A 26624-nucleotide genomic window follows, 5' to 3' on the forward strand; every position below is an offset into this window, starting at 1 on the left:
CTCCAGCTGGGAAAGGTGAAGGAGCTCAGAAATCCTCACTTTTTGGAAATTATTCTGGAATTCTGGTTTTTTCTCATTATTCTGGAATTCTGGATTTTCTCTTAATTCTGGGTTTTCTCTTTATTCTGGAATTCTGTTTTTTCTCATTATTCTGGAATTCAGGGTTTTCTCATTATTCTGGAATTCTGGATTTTCTCTTTATTCTGGGTTTTCTCTTTACTCTGGAATTCTGGTTTTTCTTATTATTCTGGAATTCTGGTTTTTCTTATTATTCTGGAATTCTCTGTTTTCTCATTATTCTGGAATTCTCTGTTTTCTCATCATTCTGGAATTCTGGATTTTTCTCTTAATTCTGGAATTCTGTTTTTTCTTATTATTCTGGAATTCTCTGTTTTCTCATTATTCTGGAATTCTGGGTTTTCTCATTATCCTGGAATTCTCTGTTTTCTCATTATTCTGGAATTCTGGGTTTTCTCTTAATTCTGGAATTCTGTTTTTTCTTATTATTCTGGAATTCTGGGGTTTTCTCATTATTCTGGGATTCTGGGGTTTTCTCATTATTCTGGAATTCTGGGGTTTATCATTATTCTGGAATTCTGGGGTTTTCTCTTTATTCTGGAATTCTGGGTTTTCTCTTTATTCTGGATTTTCTCTTTACTCTGGAATTCTGGTTTTTCTTATTATTCTGGAATTCTGTGTTTTCCCATTATTTTGGAATTCTGGGGTTTCTCATTATTCTGGAATTCTGGGGTTTTCTCTTTATTCTGAGTTTTCTCTTTATTCTGGAAGTCCCCTCCTCAGTTGGAGGAGTTAAAAATCCTCCATCAAGCAGGAGGAACCATGGAAAAAACCCTCAAGGGCAGCACCAGGAAGGAACCTGCCTGCAGCTCCTCACAGAGCACCAAACCCACAATTATCCTTCCAAACCTGCTCCTTGCAGCCCTTAAAAAAAGCAAATTTCAAAGGTTTTTTTCCTCCTTTTTCCTCAGTGATGTCATCTCTTTGCAGGGAAAAAAAAAAAAACCAAAAAGGGTTTACATGAGTTCTGCCAGCACATGCTGGAGGTTTTGTCAGCTTTTTTAAAAATTTAGCAAAAGCTCCTGTCAATGTTTGATGGCTGAAATCGAGGAGGGAAAAATTTAGGCTGAGTTTTCCTGGAAATGGGGAAAAATTCCAGCCTGGCCTGACCCACTTGCTACACAATGGGATTTGCTGGGTGAAAAAAGAGGAAAGGGGAGAAAAATAAAGGGGAAATGGAGGAAAAATAAATGAAAAATGTTCAGAATTTGGTTTTTCCTCATCAGGAAAATTGTGCGGGGAGACAAATGTGATTTCAGGATACTCTGGTGGCAGCTGAAGGGAAATGTGCAGGAGTTTCCTGCTCCTTTAAATCTATTTTTTGGGGGGATTGTGGTGGTAATTATCCCACCCTGGGATTCTGCCCTCTCCTCATCCCATTCCTGCCTTTTGGCAGGGGAAAAAGCAGCTCCAGGTGATTCCACCCTGCCTTAAAAACACCTTTTCCCTGCAAATACCCCCCCCCAAAAACCCCAGCAAATTCCCAGGTTCTTTGCAAGAAATGGAACCATTCCCATCCCTCCCTGCTGAGTGAGGCACAATAAATCCATTTAATACCCAAATTCCCTGCTCCCACTCGCACCCAGAGCTGAGCTCTGCCTGGAAAATGCAGATTCAGAGCATCTATTTGAGGTTTTATTCCTCCACCCACGGGCCCTGCTGGAGCAATCTGCTCCCTCCTTGCTGTCAGGGCTGTTAATTATGGCTCAAGATGCTGCTTTGGACCTGGGGTTGCATTTCCAGGGTAAAAATCTGTGTTTATTTGCATGGCTGAGGTGATTTTTCCCCTATTTTGGGGGGTGTTGTTTGGTGAGGAAATCTTTTTTTTTTGACAGATTTTAAAACTGTTCTTTACCTTCTATTAAAATCGGTGGTTTATGTGTGTGTATATGAATGGATTTTATTGTAAACAAATTGGAATATTGATATAAAAGTGGAATATTTCTATCTCTGATTGCAGATCTGCTGCTTCTCCGCTCAAGAGAAATAGAAAAAGGCACCAGGATGGGAGAATTCTTTAATCCTGATTAAATTAAATTAACTCCTACCTGTTTGCACTGTTAGCACAGCTTCTCCCAGCCTGAAGGAAAAGAGGGATGAACAGGGTGAAAGGGAAAATGGGAAAAAATAGATTCATTATTTATTTTTCTAATGGGAATAAACATATTTAAAAAAAAAAAAGGATCCCTGGATGAGAAATTATGCCCAGAGGTCTCAGGTTATGAATGACCTTGAAGTGGTTTTTTTTTTAATATTTGAAGGATTTCTCACCTGAATCCTTCCCTAAATCCGGATTTTCTCCCAAAATCCCAACTGCAGCACAAACCCCAGGGACGAGTACAATTCTTGCTCTTTAAAAATCTGTTTTTCTTTAAATCTGTGGCATTTCAGAACTCTTGGATGTTTCCCAGCAGTTCCAGGGGCTGCGGGGGAAGAGAAGAACCCAAAATCTTGCTGTTCCCATGTGCAGAAAAACAGGGAAAACCAGGCCTAAAACTATGGGAATTAATAATTCAAAATCTAACCATCGGAAAAAAGTGAAATTCCAAGAAAAACCCACATTAACTCATCACCGTGACAAAGGAGATCAGATTTGGAGTAAAAAAATGGGTGATAAATTCCCTTTTCCTCCCCACTCTGGGGAAAGAACCAATTTTTAGGGAAATTGTTGATTTGGGAATAAAACTTCCAAGTCTGGGGCATGATCACGACTCAGCTTGAGCATTTTGGTGGTTTTATATCATAAAATGCAGCAAAAAAACTCCCCAGGGGCTGCAAGAAAGTCGAATTTGGGGTCTGAGTGCCACCAAACATCCATATTTATCTGTAATTGTTCCATAAATTCAGCAGATGAGAAGGAAAATATTAATTAGACAGACCCTGCCTGTGGCACTAATCACCAGCAGTGACAGCTGAGCCAGCCAGGGGATAAAATACACCCAAAATTTGATTATCAGAATAAATAGCTGAGGAGCAGGAGAAAATTAAAAATTAAGGGGGGGAAAAAAATCCATAATGCAACAGCATTTTGTGGTGGGGGAATGAAAATTTACCTCCTGCTGGATTTGGGATTCTGGTTTTGTTTTGTCCTTCAGTTTAGGGATTATTTTGCAGGTGAATGCTGAATTTTGGTGGCACAGGAGGAGGAGAAAACGCTGAGAGGTCCCGAGTCAAAGCCTCCCTTGGGGTCAGGGGGTCCCAATATCCATCCAAAGCCAGGGGCTCGGCCCAGACAGGGGGAAATGGAAGCAAAATTAGAAAAAACCTAAAAGTGGTGTGGTTAAGGGGGTGATTCTGAGGTTTCCTGTGATGTCCAGGCACTCCTCACGGATCTGGATCCTGGATTTAGCCCAGGATTTATCCCAGAGTTTTGTCCCTAAATCCCTCTCTGTTCCCACTGGCCATCAGAAGATGAATTTTGGCAGAATTTCAGATTTATTTCCCCTTATCTCTGTCTCCTTCAGGGCCAAGGGCCACAATTAACAATTTAGCAAAATAATTAAGTGATTCCAGCACTTTGGGACACGGGAGGCTCGGGATTCCTTGGGATGGATTCCTCAGGATTCCTTGAGAAGGATTCCTCAGAATTCCTTGGGGTGGATTCCTCAGGATTCTTTGGGATGGATTCCTCTGGATGGATTTCTTGGGATTCATTGGGATGGATTCCTTGGGATTTGTCAAGATTCCTTGGGATGGATTCCTTGGCATTCCTCGGGATGGATTCCTCAGGATTCCTTGAGTTTTCTTGGGATGGATTCCTTGGGGTTCCTCAGGGTGGATTCCTCTGGATTTGTCAGGATGCCTTGGGATGGATTCCCTGGGATTCCTCAGGATGGATTCCTCAGGATTTGTCAGGATTCCTCGAGATGGATCCCTCGGCATTCCTTAGGATGGATTCCTCAGGATTCTTCAGGATGGATTCCTTGGGATTCCTCAGGATTCCTTGGGATGGATTCCCCTGGATGGATTCCTCAGGATTCCTCGGGATGGATTCCTCAGGATTTGTCAGGGTTCCTTGCGATGGATTCCTCAGCATTTGTCAGGATTCCTCGGGATGGATTCCTTGGGATTTGTCAGGATTCGTCAGGATGAATTCCTTGGGATTCCTCAGGATGGATCCCTCAGGATTTGTCAGGATTCCTCAGGATGGATTCCTTGGGATTCGTCAGGATGAATTCCTTGGGATTCCTCAGGATGGATCCCTCAGGATTTGTCAGGATTCCTTGGTATGGATTCCTTGGGATGGATCCCTCAAGATCCCTCGGGATGGATTCCCCCGGAGAAGCGCTCAGCACTGCTCGGCCTCCACAAACCCCTCCTTTTCCTGGCTGGCCGCCTCCACCTCGGCGTACGAGCCGTGGTTGCCGTGGTTCCGGAATTTCATGGCGGGCCAGCGGTGCGGCCGCCGCTGGGGACAGAAACAGGGACAGGTGAGCAGCTGGGACAGGGCCCCGAGCCCCAATTCCTGCTGGGAAAATGGGGGAAATGGGGAAAATAATGGGGGAAAATAATGGGGGAAAATGATGGGGGAAAATGATGGGGGAAAATGATGGGGGAAAATGATGGGGGAAAATGATGGGGGAAAATGATGGGGAAAATGATGGGGAAAATGATGGCAAAAATGATGGCAAAAATAATGGGGGGAAATGGCAAAAATGGGGGGAAATGGAGGGAAAATGGGGGAAAATAATGGGGGAGAAAGATGGGGGAGAATGATGGGGGGAGAATGATGGGGGGAAAATGATGGGGGGAAAATGATGGGGGGAAAATGAGGGGGGAAAAATGAGGGGGGAAAATAATGGGGGGAAAAATAATGGGGGGAAAAATAATGGGGGGAAAAATAATGGGGGGAAAAATAATGGGGGGGAAAATAATGGGGGGGAAAGAGTCCTGGGCACAAAGGGCACTGTCAGTGTGAGCATTTTCAGTGATAAAAGTGAATTTTAAAATGTTGTTTCATGCTTCAAAAGGATTCTTAGGAATGCATGGATCTCACTGGATGGGAAGGAAATGGATCCAGGGATCTGAGATGGGGGAAAAGATACAGATCCAGGGATCTGAGGTGGTGGAGAGGACACAGATCCAGAGATCTGAGATGGGGAAGGACACAGATCCAGGATCATGGATCCAGGGATCTGAGACGGTGGAGAGGACACAGATCCAGGATCCACGATCACAGATCCAGGGATTTGAGACAGGGGAAGGACACAGATCCAGGGATCTGAGATGGTGGGGAGGATGTGCATCCAGGGATCTGAGATGGGGAAGGACACAGATCCAGGATCCAGGATCACAGATCCAGGGATCTGAGATGGTGGGAGGGACATGGATCACGGGATCTGAGATGGGGAGGATGTGGATCCAGGGATCTGAGATAGGGAAAGGGCACAGATCGAGGGATCTGGGGTGGTGGAGAGGACACAGATCCAAGATCACGGATCCAGGGATCTGGGATGGGGGAAAGACACAGATCCAGGGATCTTGGGTGGGGAGGATGTGGATCCAGGGATCTGAGACAGTGGAGAGGACACAGATCCAGGATCACGGGATCTGAGACAGGGGAAGGACACAGATCCAGGGATCTGGGGTGGTGGAGAGGATGCAAATCCAGGGATCTGAGATGGTGGAGAGGACACAGATCCAGGGATCTGAGGTGGTGGAGAGGACACAGATCCAGGATCACAGACTGAGGGATCTGCACTGGCTGAGGAGGACCCAGACCCAGGAGAGGGGGAGGATGAGGAGGATGGGATGACTCCCCGGGCAGGGCTGAGCTGCTGGCTCACCTCGATGAAGAAGAGGGCGGCGCTGGACGTGGGGTGGCCGCTGATGTAGATCCCGGCCAGGATGGCCCCAGCCAGCACCAGCACGGCCACCACGATGCCCACCACGGTGCCCGTGGGGATCGGGGCACCCGCGCCCCGAGAGGGCAGGCTGCTCCCTGGGGGGAAATAGCAAAGGTCAGGAGGCTTTCAGAAAATTGTTACATTAATTTTGTTTTAATTTACAAAATTTAAAATTTAAAATATAAAAATATTTACAAAAATTAAAATTTAAAAATATTTACAAAATTTAAAATCTAAAACTATGTACAACATTTAAAATTTAAAAATCCTTAACGTTTATAAAATTCAAAATTTAAAATACAAAATTATGTATAAATCTTAAAATTAAAAATTTCTTAAAATGTATAAAATTTAAAATTTAAAAATATTTATAAAATTTAAAATTAAAAATTAGTAAAATTTACAAAATTAAAATTTACTAACATTTACAAAATTAAAAATTTAAAATGACAAATTTTTAAAATTTACAAATTAAAAAATACACTATTAAATTTATTCAAGTATTTGTTCTATTCCTTATCCAAATCACAAAATATTACCAAAAAAATAAGTTTTAAAAAAAGCCCTATACTAAGTAAAAAAAACCCTTTAAATGCTATAACTATTTTCACTAATAAATAAAAAACCCATAGTAATAAAAATAATAAATAATAAAATAATAATATAATAATTACTATAATAATATATATTATATGTTATATAATATAATAATAATATAATAATTAGTAACAAAACCCCCTAAATCAAAACCACATAAATCAATAACAATAAAATATAATAAAAATATAATTAAACCAAAAAATAATAAAATAATTCAGACAATTAAAAAAACTCTCATTGGGATAAAACAGCATTCCCAGCTTTTTTCACTGGCTCGACCTGCACTATTTGGGGTGAGGACAACAGGAATTGATCACTCTGGGGTCCCTGTGCTCCCCACAGCCCCGTGTACCCAAACCCAGGGAATTCTGAGTTCCCCTGGAGCAGGGAGAGGGATAAAGGCCTTCCTTACCCTCTCCTCCTGCAAACTGGTTGAGTTTGGTGTCATCTGAAAGGAGAAAACACAGCAAAACAGAAAATCAGCTTTCAGTGATATCCTCGTGTTTGCCACCCAATTCCTCCCCCCAGGATGGGATTCCTGGGCAGTTTTAAATCTCTGTGGGAAAGGGAAGCACCAGGAAAAGGCTGGGGGCTGAGCAGGGTGTGGGTTTCCTTCTCTGAGGTGGCACCTGGGGCACAAATGTCCCCAGGAAGGGGTCGAGGGGTTGTTCTGCTCCCCGTGGGAGCTTTGATCCAACACTGGCTGTCCCTGCTCAGCCTGTGGAATCTGCACCCAAAAAAACCCACAGGATGCTCAAAATCCACTTCCCAAATCCCAAATAAACCCACAGGATGCTCAAAATCCACTTCCCAAATCCCAAATAAACCCACAGGATGCTCAAATCCACTTCCCAAATCCCAAATAAACCCACAGGATGCTCAAAATCCACTTCCCAAATCCCAAAAAAACCCACAGGGTGCTCAAAATCCACTTCCCAAATCCCAAATAAACACACAGGATGCTCAAAATCCACTTCCCAAATCCCATATAAACACACAGGATGCTCAAAACCCCCTTCCATTCCTTGGCTCATTCTGGAAGGACCAGGATCCACCAGACAAGGCTTTGTCCCTCAACAGGCTCCACATGATCGCTCTCACCAGAAACCCCGATCCAGAATTCCCAGGGCTTGGCTTGGATTCCAAACCCCGATCCAGAATTCCCAGGGCTTGGCCTCCAAATCCCAATCCAGAATTCCCAGGGCTTGGCTTGGATTCCAAACCCTGATCCAGAATTCCCAAGGTTTGGCTTGGCTTCCAAATCCTGATACAGAATTCCCAGGGCTTGGCCTCCAAATCCTGATCCAGAATTCCCAGGGCTTGGCTTGGATTCCAAACCCTGATCCAGAATTCCCAAGGTTTGGCTTGGCCTCCAAACCCTGATCCAGAATTCCCAGGGCTTGGCTTGGATTCCAAACCCTGATCCAGAATTCCCAGGGCTTGGCTTGGATTCCAAACCCTGATCCAGGAGCAGAACCAGGGGGCTGGAAGGGCTGGGGAGGATGTGGATCCAAAAAAAACGGGGCTGGCTGGGGAGGACACGGATCCAGGGATCTGGGATGGTGGGACAGATGCAGATCCACCAATCTGGGCTGACTGGAAGGACACAGGGATCTGGGATCTGGGCTGGTGAAGGATGTGGATCCACAGAACCTGACAGGCTGGGAAGGACACAGATCCAGGAGAGCAGGACGGTGGGGAGGACACGGATCCAGCGATCTGGACTGGTTGGAGAAGACACAGATCCAGGGATCTGGGATAGTGAGGAGGTGGATCCAGGGATCTGGGAAAGGATGTGGATCCGGGGATCCTGCCTGGTTGGACAGGACACGGATCCAGGGAACAGGGCTGGTGAGAGAAGACACGGATCCAGGGAACAGGGCTGGTTGGAGAAGAAACAGATCCAGGGATCTGGGCTGGTTGGACAGGACACAGATCCAGGGAACAGGGCTGGTGGGAGAAGACGCAGATCCAGGGAACAGGGCTGGTTGGACAGGACACGGATCCAGGGAACGGGGCTGGTTGGACAGGACACGGATCCAGGGAACAGGGCTGGTGGGAGAAGACACAGATCCAGGGAACAGGGCTGGTTGGACAGGACACAGATCCAGGGAACAGGGCTGGTGGGAGAAGACACAGATCCAGGGATCTGGGCTGGTTGGACAGGACACGGATCCAGGGAACAGGGCTGGTTGGAGAAGACACAGATCCAGGGAACAGGGCTGGTTGGACAGGACACAGATCCAGGGAACAGGGCTGGTGGGAGAAGACACAGATCCAGGGATCTGGGCTGGTTGGACAGGACACGGATCCAGGGAACAGGGCTGGTGGGAGAAGACACAGATCCAGGGAACAGGGCTGGTTGGAGAAGACACAGATCCAGGGAACAGGGCTGGTTGGAGAAGACACAGATCCAGGGATCTGGGCTGGTTGGACAGGACACGGATCCAGGGAACAGGGCTGGTTGGAGAAGACACAGATCCAGGCATCCGGGCTGGTTGGACAGGACGCCGAGGGCCAGCTCCCCTCTCTGGTGGAGCTGCTCCTCTGCTCTTCCCCACTCTCCTCCCGCTGCAGCTGCCGTTTGCTCCCTTCCAAGATCACAAATTAACTTCATGCTCTGTGTCACACAGAGCCTCTTGCTCCTTTTTTCCAAGAACCAGCGATGGGCTGGAAAACAATCTCGTGGCGGAGTTCCAACCCTCCCCTCCCTCCCTCCCTGCCTTTAATTGCTCCTTTCAAAGTCAGCCCTGCCAGGCAGGAGCTCGTTCCCCCACCCAGCTCCTTCCCGGCGCTGAAGGACAATTACCAGCGCTCCTTTCTATTTATCCTAATTAGCACTTTGCGTTAGGGACTATTAAGCAGCCAAACTGCGGCGCTACCTGCGCCAGGATCGGCGGAGCCGGCCCCGCGTTAATGGGATTATGGAGCTTTGGATCCCGGGGGTCTCCAGGGGAGATCGGGGCTTTTTGTGGAGCAGCAATCCCGAGAAATGAGCGATCACCGCGGGAATTCCAGGCTGAGACTCCTGGCACCAGTGAAATCCCAACCCCTCTCTCTGGGATTGACCCCTTTAGGATCCCAAGGATTCTCCCCACCAGGGCTTGGTTGCTCGCTGACCTTCACAAAATGAGTAAAAAAAGCTGGAAAAACCCCCAAACTCTTCCCAGCGTGCCTCACTGCCCCGGGTGTCACCTCTTGGCTGCCCTTGCCATCATCTCCTGTTCTCATCCCTCCCCAAGGACGGGGTTTGGGCGCCCTGGGATGGTGGGAGGGGTCCCTGCCCTGGGGATGGGATGAGCTGTGAGGTCCCTTCCAACCCAAATCCTCCTGGGACTGCAGAACTTCACAGATCCAGGAGGAGAAATGGACTTGGGATTTGGGGATTTGGGGAAGATTTTGGGTGGGGAGGGGCTGGGGTGGAATTCCCAGAGCAGCTGTGGCTGCTCCTGGATCCCTGTCCAAGGCCAGGCTGGACATTGGGGTTTGGAGCACCTGGGATGGTGGGAGGTGTCCCTGCCCGTGGGACTGGATGGGATTTAAGGTCTCTTCCCACCCAAACCGTTCCAGGATTCTGCTCCAAAACCCATCTGGTGTTTACTGGCATTTGGATTTGCTTTTTGAGGAGGTGAAAGACCTGTCCAGGGGTCAGGATCAGGGAGTCACCTGTCTGGGGATTGGGTTCAGGGCCGTGGGGATCACTTGTCCCAGGGAGTAGGGATGGGTGGGCACCTGTCCAGGGGTCAGGATCAAGTATGGGATTACCTGTCACAGGGAATAGGATCATGGATGGGGGATCATCCATTCAGGGACTGGGATCAGGGATGGGGGATCACCTGTCCAGAGCTCAGGGATCCCCTTCCCAGGGCTCAGGGATGTGGGGTCACCTGTCCAGAAACACCCCCAAGGCCGGGGTCACCTCTCCAGGGATTGGGATCAAGGATGGGGATCACCTGTCCAGGGCTCAGTTGTGCAGGGTCACCTGTCCAGGGACACTCTCAGGGGTGGGGTCACCCATCCAGGGACACCCCCAGGGTTCAGGGATCCCCTTCCCAGGGCTCAGGGCTGGGGTCACCCATCCAGGGACACTCTCAGGGCCAGGGTCACCTGTCCAGGGACACTCTCAGGGTTCAGGGATCCCCTTCCCAGGGCTCAGTTGTGCAGGGTCACCTGTCCAGGGACACTTCCAGGGGTGGGGTCACCTGTCCAGGGACACCCCCAGGTCCAGGGTCACCTGTCCAGGGACACCCTCAGGGCTGGGGTCACCCATCCAGGGACACTCTCAGGGCCAGGGTCACCTGTCCAGGGACACCCCCAGAGCCGGGGTCACCTGTCCAGGGATTGGGATCAAGGATGGGGATCCCCTTCCCAGGGCTGGGGTCACCTGTCCAGGGACACCCCAGGGTTCAGGGATCCCCTTCCTAGGGCTCAGTTGTGCAGGGTCACCCATCTAGGGACATCCCCAGGGCCAGGGTCACCTCTCCAGGGACACTCTCAGGGCTGGGGTCACCTGTCCAGGGCCGGGGTCACCTGTCCAGGACCCACCTTCGGTGGTGAGGCTGTCGAGGAAGAGCGAGGCCGTGGGGGAGGTGACAGCGCCGGGTGACACGGACACGGAGCTGCCCGGGGGCGCCGAGTAGCGGCCGCCCTCCGCCAGATCCTCACAGGTCCTTTCATCCGACTGGGGGGGGAAAAAAGGAGAATTTGGGTTAAAAGGAGAATTTGGAGCTGGTTTTGCCCAGCGGGAATTCCAGGAGGGCTCTGGGGGGTCAAACACTGAAGTTAAAACACAGAAGTGACCCAGAGGGAGGAGAAGGGGAGGAAAATTTGGGAAGGATTTCAGCAGGACAAGTGACAAATCCTGGGACAAATCCTGGGACAAATCCTGGGACAGGTCCTGGGGACAAGTCCTGGGATAAATCCTTCATGCACCTCGGGGTGACTCCATGTGGGTCCAGTGACCTCAAAGGGTCTGGTGAAATAAAGCTGAATTTTCAGTAGAAAAGTCGAATAAAATCACTAAAAAATCACCCCAAAAAAAACCCACCAAAAAAAAAAAAAAAAAAAAACCAAAACAAAAAACCAACCCACCAAAAAAACCCCCAAACCAAACCAGAGAAAAACAATACAAAAAAACCCAAATAAAAAACCCCCATCAAAATCGAAGGAAGCAAACAAAAGCCACAAAAAGCAAACAAAAATAAGGAACAAAATAAATTAAAAAAAAAAAAGAAGAAAGGGGGGAAAAAAAAGAGAAAAGGCCAAAGCAGAAGCAGATGTTTGGTCAGAGCTGATCCTTGTGATTTTTTGCTCCCAGGGACACAAACAGGGCTCGTTCCTTCCTGCCTGCAGTGAGTAAGAGTCACGCTCCAGGAGGAGGGGGAATAACGGGAATAAAGGGAAAATGGGAATAATGGGAATAAGGGAAAAATGGGAATAAAGGGAAAATGGGAGTAACGGGACTAAAAGGAAAAATGGGAATAATGGGAATAAGGGGAAAATGTGGGAAAAGAGAAAAATGGGAATAAAGGAAAATTGGGAATAACAGGACTAAAAGGAAAAATGGGAATAAGGGGAAAATGGGGGAAAATGGGGGAAAATGGGGGAAAATGGGGGAAAATGGGGGAAAATTGGAATAAAGGAAAAAATGGGATTAAAATTAAAAATGGGAATAATGGGAAATTTGGGAATAACGGGAATAAAGGGAATAATGGAGGGAAAGGGCAATAAAGAGAATAATAGGAATAAAGGGGAAAATGGGAATAAAGGAAAAATAAAGGGATGTAAAGGGAATAAAGGGATGTAAAGGGAATAAAGGGATATTTAAGGATAATAAAGAATGAGCTACAGGGGAATATCTAAAGGGAATAAAGGGATATCCAAAGGGATATCCAAAGGGAATAAAGGGGTATCTGAAGGGAATACAGGGTTATCTAAAGGGGAAAAAGGGAAATCCAAAGGGAAGTCCCAAGGGATATCTAAAGGGAAGAAGGGGAAATCCCAAGGGATGTCTTAAAGGAATAAAGGGAAACCCTGAGGGATGCTCAGCCCAATCCAGAGCACCGTGGGTCACACAGCCATTTATTGAGCTGGGCCATGGATTTCATGTGGCTCAACCCCATTCCCTGCCCTCAGGAAGGGACTGGGAATGAGATTGATTGGGATTGGGATTGATTGGGATTGGGATTGATTGGGACTGGGACTGGGATTTGGATTTATTTGGATTGATTGGGATTGGGACTGGGATTGGGACTGGGACTGGGATTGGGACTGGGATTCATTGGGACTGTGACTGGGATTTATTGGGATTGGGGCTAGGATTGGGGCTAGGATTGGGACTGGGATTCATTGGGATTTATTGGGACTGGGATTTATTCGGATTTATTGGGATTGGGACTGGGATTTTTTGGGACTGGGACTGGGATTGGGACTGGGATTTTTTGGGACTGGGATTTATTGGGACTGGGACTGGGATTTATTGGGATTGGGGCTGGGACTGGGACTGGGATTTATTGGGATTTATTGGGACTGGGACTTATTGGGATTTATTGGGACTGGGACTGGGATTTATTGGGATTTATTTGGACTGGGATTTTTTGGGACTGGAATTTATTGGGATTTATTGGGACTGGGACTGGGATTTATTGGGATTTATTTGGACTGGGATTTTTTGGGACTGGGATTTATTGGGATTTATTGGGACTGGGACTGGGATTTATTGGGATTTATTTGGACTGGGATTTTTTGGGACTGGGATTTATTGGGATTTATTGGGACGGGGATTTTTTGGGACTGGGACTAGGATTGGGACTGGGATTTATTGGGATTTTTTGGGATTGGGATTGGGATTTATTGGGACTGGAATTTTTTGGGACTGGGATTTTTTGGGACTGGGATTTTTTGGGATTTGGGTTAGGATTGGGACTGGGATTTATTGGGATTTATTGGGACTGGGACTGGGATTTATTGGGATTTTTTGGGATTGGGACTGGAATTTTTTGGGACTGGGACTGGGATTTACTGGGATTGGGATTTACTGGGACTGGGATTTACTGGGACTGGGACTCTCTGTGCCCACCTGGCCGCAGCCGTAGCTCAGCCACTCCTCCCGGTACCGGTCGAAGCCACTGGAGCACCTGTGGGGAAAATCAGGATTATCCAGGGCCAGGTCGTGGGAAATGGGAAATGGGAAATGTTTAAAACTCAACAAAAGGTTCCCAGAATGTACATTTATATATAAACTTTGAGATGAGAAATGTTGATTTAGAAATTATATTGAATAGGGCAGACATTGTTGAGAGAAAAATGAAATTAGAAACAAGTTTTGAAAGGTGGCCTGGAAAGGAAAACTGGATACTTTGGAGAAATAGAACAATTTTATATCATAAAATATTATATATATATAAATAAAGTATAAAAATATATTATATTATATTATATTATATTATATTATATTATATTATATTATATTATATTATATTATATTATATTATATTATATTATATTATATTATATTATATTATATTATATTATATTATATTATATTATATTATATTATTAGTTGCATTGTAGTAGGAGCCACAAGGGGTAATTTTAGATTATTATCTTGAAGGCATTTACAGCATGGTGTGGCTAAAACTGATAGCCAAAAGGAGAGGAAAATCAGGAAAAAAGGAGAGGGGAAATTGAAAGATAAGGAGAGAGAAATGAGGAGAAAGGAGAGGGAAATGGGGAGAAAAGAGAGGGGGAAACAGGAGAAAATGAGAGGAAAATGAGGGGGAAAGGAGAGGAAATTCAGGAGAAAAGGAGAGGGGAAATGAGGAGAAAAGGAGAGGAAAAACAGGGAAAGGGAGGGGGGAATGAGGAGAAAAGAGAGGGAAAATCAGGGGAAAAGGAGAAGGAAATAAGGGGAAAATGAGAGGGAAAAATCAGGAGAAAAGGAGAGGGGAAATTGGGAGAAAAGGAGAGGGAAATGAGGAGAAAAGGAGAGGAAAAACAGGGAAAGGGAGTGGGGAAATGAGGAGAAAAGAGGGGGAAAATCAGGGGAAAGGAGAGAGGAAATGGGGAGAAAAGGAGAGGGAAAAATCAGGAAAAATTAGAGGGGAAACCAGGAGAAAAGAAGAGGGAAATGAGGAGAAAAGGAGAGGGGAAATAAGGAGAAAAGGAGAGGGGAAGTTGGAAGAGAAGGAGAGAGAAATGAGAAGAAAGGAGAGGGAAATGGGGAGAAAATGAGAGGGGAAATGAGGAGAAAAGGAGAGGGAAAATCAGGGGAAAGGAGAGGGAAAATGAGGAGAAAAGGAGAGGGAAAATGAGGAGAAAAGGAGAGGGAAATGAGGAGAAAAGGAGAGGGAAATGAGGAGAAAAGGAGAGGGAAATGAGGAGAAAAGGAGAGGGAAATGAGGAGAAAAGGAGAGGGAAATGAGGAGAAAAGGAGAGGGGAAATGAGGAGAAAAGAAGAGGGGAAATGAGGAGAAAAGGAGAGGGGAAATGAGGAGAGAGGCCTGGGCTGAGTTTGAGTTTCCACTCCCCGGACTCGGTGCCAGGGCAAGGCTGTGAGACCCACGAGGTTCCCTGGGCTCCTTCCAGCAACATCTGCACAGGAAAAACACTGCAGGAGCTCCAGATGACATCAGGCAAACACCAGCCCGAGAATTCCCTGCAGGAACAGGGGATGGAGCCCAGCTCTGACCTTTGGAAAGGCTCAAACCCCAAACAAATCCCTGCAAAAATCCATTTGCCCACCACCAGGGAAAGGAGAAAGCACAAAGAAACGTCTGAGATCTTTGCTTCGGGTCCAGTTCCTGTCACAATTATGGGCTCAGAAGAGGTTAAAAAAAATAAATAAATAAATAAAAATATAGATTTTGCTATTTAGGAGGGAGCTGGGGTTGGAATCACGAGGTTGGGATCTCAGCTCCAAGGCTGGAGCTCTTTGGGGGGGATCTGCAGGACCAGATCTGGATGCTTTGGAGAAACAGAACCATTTTCCTCTCATTTTCTGGAAGCCAGGCGTGACAGGGGTGACCCTCCTGCTCCAGCTCTGCATTTCCAGAACATTCCTGCCCCCTGGGATTCCCACTGGGAAGCTGAGCTGTCCCCGGGGATGTGGGGCTGGCAGCCAGGGGGGACAGGAGTGAACCCCAGCAACAGCAGCTGGGTGAGAAAGGGTTAAAGGAGGGTGGAAAGGGGTTAAAGGGGGTGAAATAGGGGTTAAAAGGATGAAAAAGGGTTAAAGAGGGTGAAAAGGGGTTAAAGGAGGGTGGAAAGGGCTTAAAGGGGGTGAAATAGGGGTTAAAGGAGGTGGAAAAGGGTTTAAAAGGGTGAGAAAGGGTTAAAGAGGGTGAGAAAGGGTTAAAGGAGGTGAAAGGGGGTTAAAGGGGGTGAAATAGGGGTTAAAAGGGGTGGAAAAGGGGTTAAAGAGGGTGAAAAGGGGTTAAAGAGGGTGGAAAATGGTTAAAGAGGGTGAGAAAGGGTTAAAGAGGGTGAAAAGGGGTTAAAGGGGCTGAAATAGGGGTTAAAGGGGGTGGAAAAGGGTTTTAAAGGGTGAAAAGGGGTTAAAGGAGGGTGGAAAAGGATCAAAGAGGGTGAAATAGGGTTAAAGAGGGTGAGAAAGGGTTACATGAGGGTGAAAAGGGGTTAAAGAGGGTGAGAAAGGGTTAAAGAGGATGGAAAAGGGTTAAAGAGGGTGAGAAAGAGTCAAAGGAGGGTGAGAAAGGGTTAAAGGGGTGAAAAAGGGTTAAACAGGATGAAAAAGGGTTAGAGGAGGGTGAGAAAGTGTTAAAGGAAGTGGGAAAGGGTTAAAGAGGGTGGAAAGGGTTAAAGGAAGAGGGAAAGGGTTAAAGGATGGTGAGAAAGGGTTAAAGGATGGTGAGAAAGGGTTAAAGAGGGTGGAAAGGGTTAAAGATTGTGGAAAGGGTTAAAGAGGGTGGAAAGGGTTAAAGGAGGTGGGAAAGGGTTAAAGGAAGAGGGAAAGGGCTGGGATGGGGTTCCCGGAGCGGCCGCGGCTGCCCCTGGGTCCCTGGCAGGGCCCCTGGCGCACCCTGGCACAGGGGGAGGTGGCCCTGGTGGCCCTGGTGGCCCTGGAGGGACTCTGGGGTCTCTTCCAGCCCAAACCATTCCGGGATCTGGCAAAATCCCCTTTGCCAAAGCCTGGAACCGGGGACAAGGAAAGGTTTGAGCAAAGCTCAGCCCAAAGCGAACCCAGGCTCCAGTTTTGTCACCAAAGCCACACCAGGACAAGAATGTCCCCTTGCCACGGAGCCACCGTGGCTGCCAAGTGCCACCACCCTGCTCGGGGGTGTCACAGGGAGCCCAGAGCTGCTTTGGGGTGGCTCAGGGGACAGGCAGGGGGTGGCAGGTGCCCTCAGCAGAGCGGGGTTTGCACGGCACAGGATCTGTGTTACTGGGTCCCCTCCCCTGCCACCAGCTCTCAATAAAGCCCGCGGCTCAATCTCATTAAATCCGCTCTGCACAGCCCTGCCCGAGCTGGAGGAGAGCAGGGACGGCTCCACGTCCTCCAGCCAACCCCAAAAAATCAGAAAATTCCACCCCCACACAAATGGGGCTTTGCTGGCCCCATTCCTGACGGGCAGGGGCTGGCCCACAACTGAGGAGTGTCCCCAACGCTCCCTGCCCTGCACTCCCACTGATCCCAGCCCAAGTCAGGACAAATTTCCCTCATTTTTAAGCTCCCTGACAAAAATCTGAGTCCCTGCCTCAGGTCCCAGCTTGTTCCAGGAGTAAAAAAAACCCCAGGAAATGCAGCCTTGGAGTGGCTTGGAATTGGAGATCAGGTCACGGCTGAAGCACAACTGTGGGGCCAAGAGCAGCACCTCAGCACCCGAAAAACAACAAAAAAAAGGAGAAATTATCCCCCAAAAAAGGATGGAAAGGGCACGGGGCAGCAGGCAGGGGAGGGGATGGCGGCAGCACCTCTGCAGGACGTGGCACCAGCTGCAGTTGAAGGTCAGTTCTGAGCTCAGGCACGTTTCACAGCTCTGGTGCTGCAGGCAGGCTGCAAAAAACAGAGAGAGGAGAGAGGGGAGAGGCTCCAGCCAGGCTGGGGCAGCTCCCTGGCCACAAAGAGAAACACAAATTTCCCAAGAATCGCTCAGGACAGGGCCAGCTGCTCCCTGGGGGCCCCAGGATGGGCTGGAGACCCCAGGACAGGATGGGCTGGAGACCCCAGGACAGGCTGAGCTGGGGACTCCAGAATGGGGTGAGCTCCTCCCCAGGGACCCCAGGATGGGCTGGAGACCCCAGGGTGGGGCTGAGCTGCACCTCAGGGACCCCAGGATGGGGTGAGCTGATGCCTGGGGACCTTAGGATGGGCTGGAGACCCCAGGATGGGTGGAGCTGGGGACTCCAGGGACCCCAGGATGGGCTGAGCTGCACCCCAGGAACCCCAGGCTGAGCTGGGGACCCCAGGATGGGCTGAGCTGCACCCAGGAACCCCAGGATGGGCTGGAGACCCCAGGACAGGCTGAGCTGGAGACCCCAGGGTGGGGCTGAGCTCCTCCCCGGGGACCCTAGGATGGGGTGAGCTGATGCCTGGGGACCTTAGGATGGGCTGGAGACCCCAGGATGGGCTGAGCACCTCCCCAGGAACCCCAGGATGGGCTGGAGACCCCAGGACAGGCTGAGCTGGGGACTCCAGGATGGGGCTGAGCTGCTCCCCAGGGACCCCAGGATGGGCTGGAGACCCCAGGATGGGGTGAGCACCTCCCCAGGAACCCCAGGGTGGTGCTGAGCTGCTCCCTGCTGCCATCACCCCCTCCCTCCACGACCCCCCGGACCCCAAACCCCGGGAGATGGGCGACATCACCCCGAAGCACCCCCAGCCCTGCCTGGGCCGCCTCCTCAGGCTGGAGTTCAGAGGCTGCTGGGGTTTGTGGGTGGCGTTTGGGGCACTCACTGGGCAGCGGGGTGAACTCCACAGCGGACAGGCTGCTGATCCTGCTGGTGTCCAGCTCCACACGGTGGTACTCATAGATCGTGCGGCGCCGGGACTCTGCGACAGAGCCTGGGCTTTAAACCGGGCTTAAAACCCCTGCAAGGCTTAAACCCCCCTGCCCAGGGCTGGGCCGGGCTCTGGGGAAGCTGCTGAAAGGCAAAGGGGGCCCCAGGTGTGGGGTTGTGCCCTTGTAGGAGGGCTGGGCTGGGATTTGTAGGAATTTGTAGGAAATTCTCAAAAGCTGCCAGGAGTGAGGATGGGTTGGGGTTTGTGTCACCTGTCCATTAAGGGGAAAACTGAAAAAAAGCCAAAAAGCCACTTATAACGTGTTATAATTAGGATTGTGATGGAGTTAATGATGACATCTGTATTGTCTCACCCTTCACACCAGAGTGAAAACAGAATAAAAGTTTTTTAAATCCCTCTCAGTTGTCCCATCTCTGGGTCAGAAAAAAACTTCATCCAACAGGCTGGGAGGTGCCAGGGCACAGGAGGGGCTCGGAGCCCGCCCTGCCCATCCCATCCCATCCCATCCCATCCCATCCCAGCCCAGGCCGGGCTCCAGCCCTGAGCTGCTCCCAAACAGCTCCAAACAAACATCACTGGGCTCTGACTCACTCCCCCTGATGCCTCAGGTTTTAGTTTTTATAATTTTTAGGTTCTGTGCTGCTTTAGTGGGTGGCTCTGGGCTTCTATTAGGGGATGGTGAGCTCTGTGCACAGAGCAGGGAGACAAAACAATTCCTGCTCCAGCTGGGCACCAAGGACAAATGATCCAAATCTCAGCCCAAGAGCACAAACACCGTGGGCTGGAGAGAGAAAAACAAGGATGGGACTGCAGGGGCTGGAGCTGGAATGGGACAATGAACTGCAAGATGCAAATGGAGCAGAGCTTATAAAAGTGAGACCTCGTGAGTGGTCGTGCATTTTGGGACCATTTGGGTTCGTTTTGTGACTGTTTTGGTTCATTTTGGGTTCGTTTTGTGACCGTTTTGGTTCATTTTGGGTGCAGCCCTGGCTGGGCTCTTGTGCTGCCCAAGGTGGATCCATGGAGGAGATGCTTTGAATGAATCCCTGCTTTATTCTGTAATTCTGGCCTCAGTTCCAGCTCAGCCTTCTCAAGGCACCACCCCGAGCTCCCAGGGCTCCTGCAGCCGCTTCCCCCCAGAAATCTCCTCCTGCCTCACCCCTTTGGAATTGAGGAAGGATTGGATTTCCCTCCTCTTCCTCATCCGCTGGGAATCAGGGAAAAGCTCCTGGAGGTTGTGGACTGGGCAAAGCTCCAGCCTAAGCATGAAGCCATGGGGAGATGCACCCCAAAAAGGGGATCCAGAAAGGGATCCCAGAAAGGGATTCCAAAAAGGGATCCCATAAAGGGATCGCAGAAAGGGATCCCAGAAGGGGATGCCAAAAAGAGATCCCAAAAAAGAGATCCCAGGAGAGGTCCCAAAGGGGGATCCCAAAAGGGGATCCCAAAAGGGGATCCCAAAAAGAGATCCCTAAAAGAGACCCCAAAAAGAGACCCCAAAAAGAGACCCCAAAAAGGGTCACAGGGAACACGAGGGGCAGGCAAACCCCACAGCCCTCCTCACACTCGCTGGGAATCCAAGCAGGGCATCCTCCCACCCCGAGATCCCCCAAGATGAGGGCCCCAGCCCTCTCCCTGTGGGATCAGCTGCCCCAGGGACTCACCAGGCACGTCAGGAGAAGGGTTGAGCACCATGAAGGCGTCGGAGAGCCCGGCCTTCACCGGGTGCTGGCTGGCGCTGATCTGCAGGACTGGCACCGGGATCTGCCCGGGACACAGGGTGGGACACAGGGTGGGACACAGGGTGGGACACAGGGTGGGACACGTCCCAGGGATGTCCAAGCCCACTCCCAGCCCCACAGGGACCCTCCTGCCCCGTCCCCTCACCTCCTTGTAGCCGAAGACGATCCTCCCGCTGCTGTGCAGGGCGGCCTGGAAGGTGAAGCTGCCCACGTCCTCCTTGCCCTGCAGGTAAACCTTGTCCCACTGCACCACAAACACCGTCCCTGGGGGCGACCACAGCTGCTCAGTCCTTCCCTCTGCCCCTGCTCCGTCCAACCTCCACCACCCAACCTGCAGCAACCACTGGGAGCAGAGCAAAACGGGATGGGGAGAGAGAGGGATGGGGAGAGAGAGGGATGGGGAGAGAGGGATCTCCTGATCCGTTCCTGCCTCAGGGGTGATTGTCACAGACATCTTTTATGAAAAATCTTTTCTTCAAGATTTTTCCTCTTGAGAAGCCGAGAGGCCTCAAGAACATAATGTAAACCATGGTTATCTGCTGCTGTGGAATGCAACAGGTGCATCTGGGATTGGCCCATGTTGGTTGTTTCTAATTAATGGCCAATCACAGCCCAGCTGGCTCAGACAGAGTGTCTAAGCCACAAACCTTTGTTATCATTCTTTCCTATGCTATTCTTAGCCAGCCTTCTGATGAAATCTTTTCTTCTATTCTTTTAGTATAGTTTTAATAGAATATATAACATAAAATAATAAATCAAGCCTTCTGAAACATGGAGTCAGGTCCTCGTCTCTTCCCTCATCCTCAGACCCCTGTGAACACGGTCACAGGTGACAGAGCTGGGCTGAGCAGAGCTGACACAGGAGGGTCTCCAGCCCACCTGGCTGAGGGAGGAGCAGGGGGAGCTGCTCTCACCGTTGTCCAGGTACTGCACGGTGGAATTTCGGGAGTAGCTGGGGTTGAAGTTGGCCATGAGGGGCGCGATGTACTGGGTGGCCGTGAGCATGCGGTGGATGACGTCCCCCGTGAAGATAAAACCTGAGCGGGCAGAGGATGAAGCTCACCTCCCTCCTTCCTGCCTCACCCATCCCTTTTTATGCCCCTCTGGATTTCCCCTCTGACCCTGCTGTGTCCTCCAGGAGCAGCAGCTGCTGACTCCCCGAGGAGATTTGGGGTGCAGGGAGGGGTTGGAAGGCCTGGACCCCGATCTCTGAGCTCCCTGGGGCTCAGGGATGGGGCATGAGGGTAGAGCCAGCACCAGAGCCATGTCCAGGCCCCACTGTGGGCATCACATTGCAGCCCATCCTGTCCAGTCCCGTCCATCCAATCCCATGGACCCCATCCCATCCCATCGATCCCGTCCCATGGATCCCATCCAATCCCATGGACCCCATCCCATCCCATCGATCCCGTCCCGTGGATCCCATCCCATCCCGTGGATCCCATCCCATGGATTCCTCGGATCCCATCCCATCCTGTCCATCCCATCCTGTCCCATCCCTTCCTATCCAATCCTGTCCATCCCATGGATCCTGTCCCGTGGATCCCATCCCATGGATCCCATTGATCCCATCCCATCCTGTCCATCCCATCCCATGGATCCTGTCCCATGGATCCCATCCCATCCCATCCCATGGATCCCATAGATCCCATCCCATGGATTCCATCCCATGGAACCCATCCCATGGATCCCATCCCATCCCATTCTGTGGATCCCACCCATCCTATCCTGTCCATCCCATGAATACCATCCCATTGATCCCATGGATCCCATCCTGACCATCCCATCCCATGGATCCCATCCCGTGGATCCCATCCTGTCCATCCCATGGATCCCATCCCATGGGTCCCGTGTCTGGCCCCGCTCACCGCCGGTGGCGATGGTGACCTGCCGCAGGAGGTGGCCGTAGAAGGGGAAGTCAAAGGACAGGACAATCCTCTGTGGGATGGAGCCAGGGAGAGACACAATCATCCCTTGGGAAAACTCTGGGAACGGGGAGAGAGGGGAGGGAGAGAGAGGGATGGGAGAGGAGGAACAGGAGAGAGGGATGGGGAGAGAGAGGGACCCTGCAGGTTCCTTCGTCCCTGGGATGAGCAGGAGGCCCCAAACATTTCCTAAACTCTGAAACTTCCCAAACCTGTCACAGGGCCCCCCAGTGCCCCTGGGGACACGGGGACACCCGGGGCTTACCCAGGGGACACGGGGACACCCGGGGCTCCCTGGGCCAACCCTGCTGGGTGTGGGGACACAGGGACACCCAGGGCTCACCCAGGGGACACCTGGAGCTCCCTGGGCCAACCCTGCTGGGTGTGGGGACACGGGGACAGTGCAGGGCTCACCCAGGGGACACAGGGACACCCAGGGCTGACCGAGGGGACACAGGGACAGCCAAGGCTCACCCAGGGGACACGGGGACAGCATGGGGCTCCCTGGGCCACCCCCGCTGGGTGTGGGGACTTGGGGACAGCGCAGGGCTCACCCAGGGGACAGGGGGCACCTGGGGCTGACGGAGGGGACACGGGGACACCTGGGGCTCACTGAGGGGACACGAGGACAGTGGGGGGCTCACCCAGGGGACAGGGGACACCCGGGGCTTACCCAGGGGACACAGGGACACCCGGGGCTCACCCAGGGGACACGGGGACGGTGGGGGGCTCACGGGGACACCCAGGGGACACCCAGGGGCACCCGGGGCTCACCGAGGCCTGCCGGTGCGTGTTGGAGAGGATCCCGTGCACCCTGACGTGGCTCCCGTTGGCGGCCGCCAGGTCCACCCAGAGCCCGCGGCGCCGCGCGTCCCCCGGGCCGTAGAAGCGCGACACGTAATAGCTGTGGTTGTCCTCCTGCGGGGACAGGGGACACGGGGACAGGGTGGCACCGGGTGACCCCTGGGGTGGGAGGGCGCCCGACACCAAGCAGGGGTAAATCCAGGGAAAATCCGGGAAAAATCCGGGAAAAATCCAGGATAGCATGGATAAATCTGGGATAAATTCAGGATAAATCCAGTGTGGAAAAGTAGGGATAAATCCAGGAAAAATCTGGGAGAAACCCATGAAAAACCCAGGGAAAATCCAGGGGAAAACCTGGGATAAATCCAGGAAAAATCTGGGATAAATCCAGGAAAAATCCAGGATAAATACAGAAAAAATCTGGGATAAATCCAGAAAAAAATGAGGGATAAATCCAGGGAAAAACCTGGGATAAATCCAGGGAAAATTTGGGATAAATACAGAAAAAATCTGGGATAAATCCAGGGAAAAACCTGGGATAAATCCAGGGAAAAACTGGGATAAATAAAGAAAAAATCTGGGAAAAATCCTGGAAAAATCCGGGATAAACCCAGGAAAAACCTAGGATAAATCCAGGACAAACCCAAAAAAAAAATCTGGGATAGACCCATGAAAAACCCAGGGAAAATCCGGGATAATGTATTTGGTTTGGTTTAGGGTAAATGTGGAAGAGAATTTTTGGAGGGTTTTTCTAGAAAGTAGGTTTAATTGTTTGGTGTTTTTTTAATTGGTTTGGGAGAAAATGTTTTTTGGAGAAAAGTGGAAAAAATTGTTTATTAAATAATAAAATTTCAATAATATTAAATAATGGAATAAATAATAAAATGCCCCAAGTTTGGTGGGATTTTATTATTTATTTTATCACTCAATATTATTCAAATACCCCCAAACTTGGGGTATTTTGGGAGGAGACAGGAGAAAAACCCTTCCAGGCCTTGCACAGTGCGAGATGCACCTGTGACCTTGTCCGTGGCCCCAATCCATGGGCAGATCCCAAAAATTTCCCAGGAAATTGCTGCTTTTCCCTCCTCAAGCACCATCACACCCTCCCTGTGGTTCCCCAGCATCTCCAAAACGTCACTGGTGGTTTGGGGGTATTTTTGAACATTTCCACACTGGGATTTTTCATGGTTGCTCTCCATCCCTGAAGGATGAGCTGGAGCAGAGTGAAAGAAGCCACTTTGTCCCCTGAGCGCCACCAAAACCAGCGGGACGTGTCACCGTCCTCCAAAAACCCCTCCCACCCCCCTCTGAGAGCACAGGGAACTCCCGCGGCTGCCACAAATAACCCGGAGCTAATTGAGGGCGGCTAATTAGGCCGGGAGAGCCGGGGGAGGTGTCCCACAAGGTGACACTGAACAGAGGACCCCCCTCGACACCAGGGGACAGCGGCGCTGTCCCCGCGTGTCACCCGCACCGCGAAGCACGGGCAGGGCTGGGAGGGATCCCGGCGCTGTAATTAGCCACCCTGGGGTGTAATTAGCCACCCTGGGGTGTAATTAGCCCCTGTGGGATGTGGGATCCAGCCCCACAGCAAAACTGGAACTGGACTGGGGACAGCTCTGGGGACGAGAGCGGGTCCGGAGCACAGATCCGGGCCGGGGCCGGGGCAGGGATCCGGGCGGGGGTCGGGGCGATCCCGGGGCTGTAATAATCCCCTGTGGGTGTAATTATCCACTCTGGGGTGTAATTATCCCCTGTGTGTGGGATGTGGGGTCCAGCCCCACACGGAACTGGAGCCGGACTGGGGACAGCTCTGGGGTCCGGAGCAGGTCCGGGTCGGGGGTCGGGGCACAGATCCGGGCGGGGGTCGGGACGATCCCGGGGCTGTAATAATCCCCTATGGGTGTAATTATCCTCTCTGGAGTGTAATTATCCCCTGTGGGATGTGGGATCCAGCCCCACACGGAACTGGGACCAGACTGGGGACAGCTCTGGGGGTGGGAGGGGATCGGGAGCGGGTCCGGGTCGGGATCGGGAGCGGGTCCGGGCGATCCCGAGGCTGTAATTACCCACTCTGGGTGTAATTATCCTCTCTGGGGTGTAATTATCCCCTGTGGGATGTGCGATGCATCCCCACAGTGGAACCGGAGCCGCACTGGGGACAGCTCTGGAGCGGATCCGGGCGGGATCCGGGGCAGGGATCCGGGCGGGGGTCCGGGCATGGACGCGGGGACACTCACCACGATGCGGGTCTCGTTGGCGGGCAGGGTGTCGATGGCCAGGCTGCCGCCCCCCAGGTCCTGGCTGATGCGGGTCCCCTCGGCCGCGTCCCGGGCGCTCCGTCCCTCGCTGCCGGGGGGGCGTCCTGGGGACACACGGGGAGGGGTCAGTGGCACCCCCGGGGGCAGTCGGGTCCCCCAGCAAGGCTGTGACACGAGTTTGAGGGGGCTGAGCCTCCGTGAGAAGGGATGGAGAGGCGGGGAAGGGGCCGGGGTGGCGGCAGGGACAGGGACAGGTGACAGCGACGGCGGCCAGGAGGGGACAGCACCCGCAAATGGCAGTGGCAGCTCCCCAGGCACCAGCGCGACCTCAGCGAGGGTAGTGTGACACCAGTGTGGCACCAGTGTGGCACCAGTGTGACACCAGTGCGACACCAGTGCGACACTAGTGTGGCACCAGCGTGGCCGTGCCCTCGATGTCCCCAAGCATCCCAGGCTGGGACGGGCGCCGGGTGTCAGGGCAGGTCCCAAGGAGCCAAAATCCGCCTCCATCCCGCCCTGCACGCATCTCCCCAGCCCCGCGGAGGCCGGAAACACGGCTGGGGAGTGGGGGGGGGGAGGATAAAAAAGGCATTTGGGACCAAATCTGCCGACAATCAGGAGGGTTCTGGCAGCGCGGCGCGGGCGGGGGCGGTGGGGACAGCAGCTTGCCCACGGCGGGGACACAGCCGGGACGTCTGTCCCCAAACGGGGACACGGCACAGCCCCCCCAGCCCGGGGGAGCGGGGTCCCACCGCCACCCCATGGGAATTAATTGCTAATTGCTGCCTAATGAGCTCCCGGGGCTGGGTTCTGCTGCCAGGTCTCCGGGAGGGGAAACTGAGGCACGGGGGGAGCGGGGCTGGGCTGGCCGTAGGGGCAGAGGGGGGTTCTGTGCCGGGGGGTCACATTGGCCATCCCTGGGCGGCACAGGGGGGACAGTGCGGGCAGGGGTGGGGTGTCCCAGAGAGCAGAGACCCCCCCCCCCCACCCCCGAAGGCTCCCCAAAATCTCAGCCCCAGCCAGGACAGCGCCAGCCGTGCCACGGCGGGGAGGGGAGGGGGGAATCCTGCGTGGGGACCCCCCCAGCAGCGGGGACAGCCCCCTCCCCGCTCTATCCCAGCGCTGCCCAGCACAGATGGGGGGTCCGGGCACCTCCATTTGGGGCGGGAGGGGAGCGGGACCCCCACCCGCGGGCACGGAGACACCCCCAAAGCACAGCAGAGGGAGGACACACAGACCCCCGGAGAGACCCCCAGGGCACGGCCGGGACCCCCCTGCACCCCCAGCCCCCCCAAGCCCCCGTACCTGCGCCCAGCGCCCCTTGGAGCAGGCAGAGCAGGAGGAAGCCCCCCCAGAGCATGGTGGGGGTCGGGGGGCTCAGCGCC

The 26624-nt window shown here is 51.8% G+C and overlaps 1 protein-coding gene across 1 annotated transcript; it reads right to left on the bottom strand.

Annotated features, from left to right (window-relative positions):
* Positions 1–2421: 2421 nt before the first annotated feature.
* On the bottom strand, positions 2422–26614 carry PLXDC1 (plexin domain containing 1). The gene is made up of 14 exons (XM_066567050.1): positions 26545–26614; positions 25219–25343; positions 22946–23089; positions 22115–22184; positions 21161–21283; positions 20392–20510; positions 20169–20268; positions 18439–18534; positions 17457–17538; positions 13603–13660; positions 11070–11205; positions 6937–6972; positions 5865–6019; positions 2422–4486 (listed from the first exon to the last, which is right to left on the bottom strand). The coding sequence occupies exons 1-14, from the start codon at positions 26597–26599 to the stop codon at positions 4367–4369; spliced, it is 1419 nt and encodes a 472-aa protein (XP_066423147.1). The 5' UTR covers positions 26600–26614; the 3' UTR covers positions 2422–4366.
* Positions 26615–26624: the final 10 nt, after the last annotated feature.

This window comes from Molothrus aeneus, chromosome 28 (genome assembly GCF_037042795.1).
Source record: "Molothrus aeneus isolate 106 chromosome 28, BPBGC_Maene_1.0, whole genome shotgun sequence".
In the NCBI taxonomy this organism is placed as follows: Eukaryota; Metazoa; Chordata; class Aves; order Passeriformes; family Icteridae; genus Molothrus; species Molothrus aeneus.

Excerpts from the sequence above, each read along its gene's own strand:
- PLXDC1 (XM_066567050.1), bottom strand. The coding sequence starts at position 26,599 with ATGCTCTGGGGGGGCTTCCTCCTGCTCTGCCTGCTCCAAGGGGCGCTG. Across the intron at positions 17,539-18,438 it reads GGAGTTCACCCCGCTGCCCA|CCTGCCTGCAGCACCAGAGC; the intron begins GTGAGTGCCCCA and ends TGTTTTTTGCAG. Across the intron at positions 13,661-17,456 it reads TGGTGCCACGTCCTGCAGAG|GTGCTCCAGTGGCTTCGACC; the intron begins GTGCTGCCGCCA and ends TTTTCCCCACAG.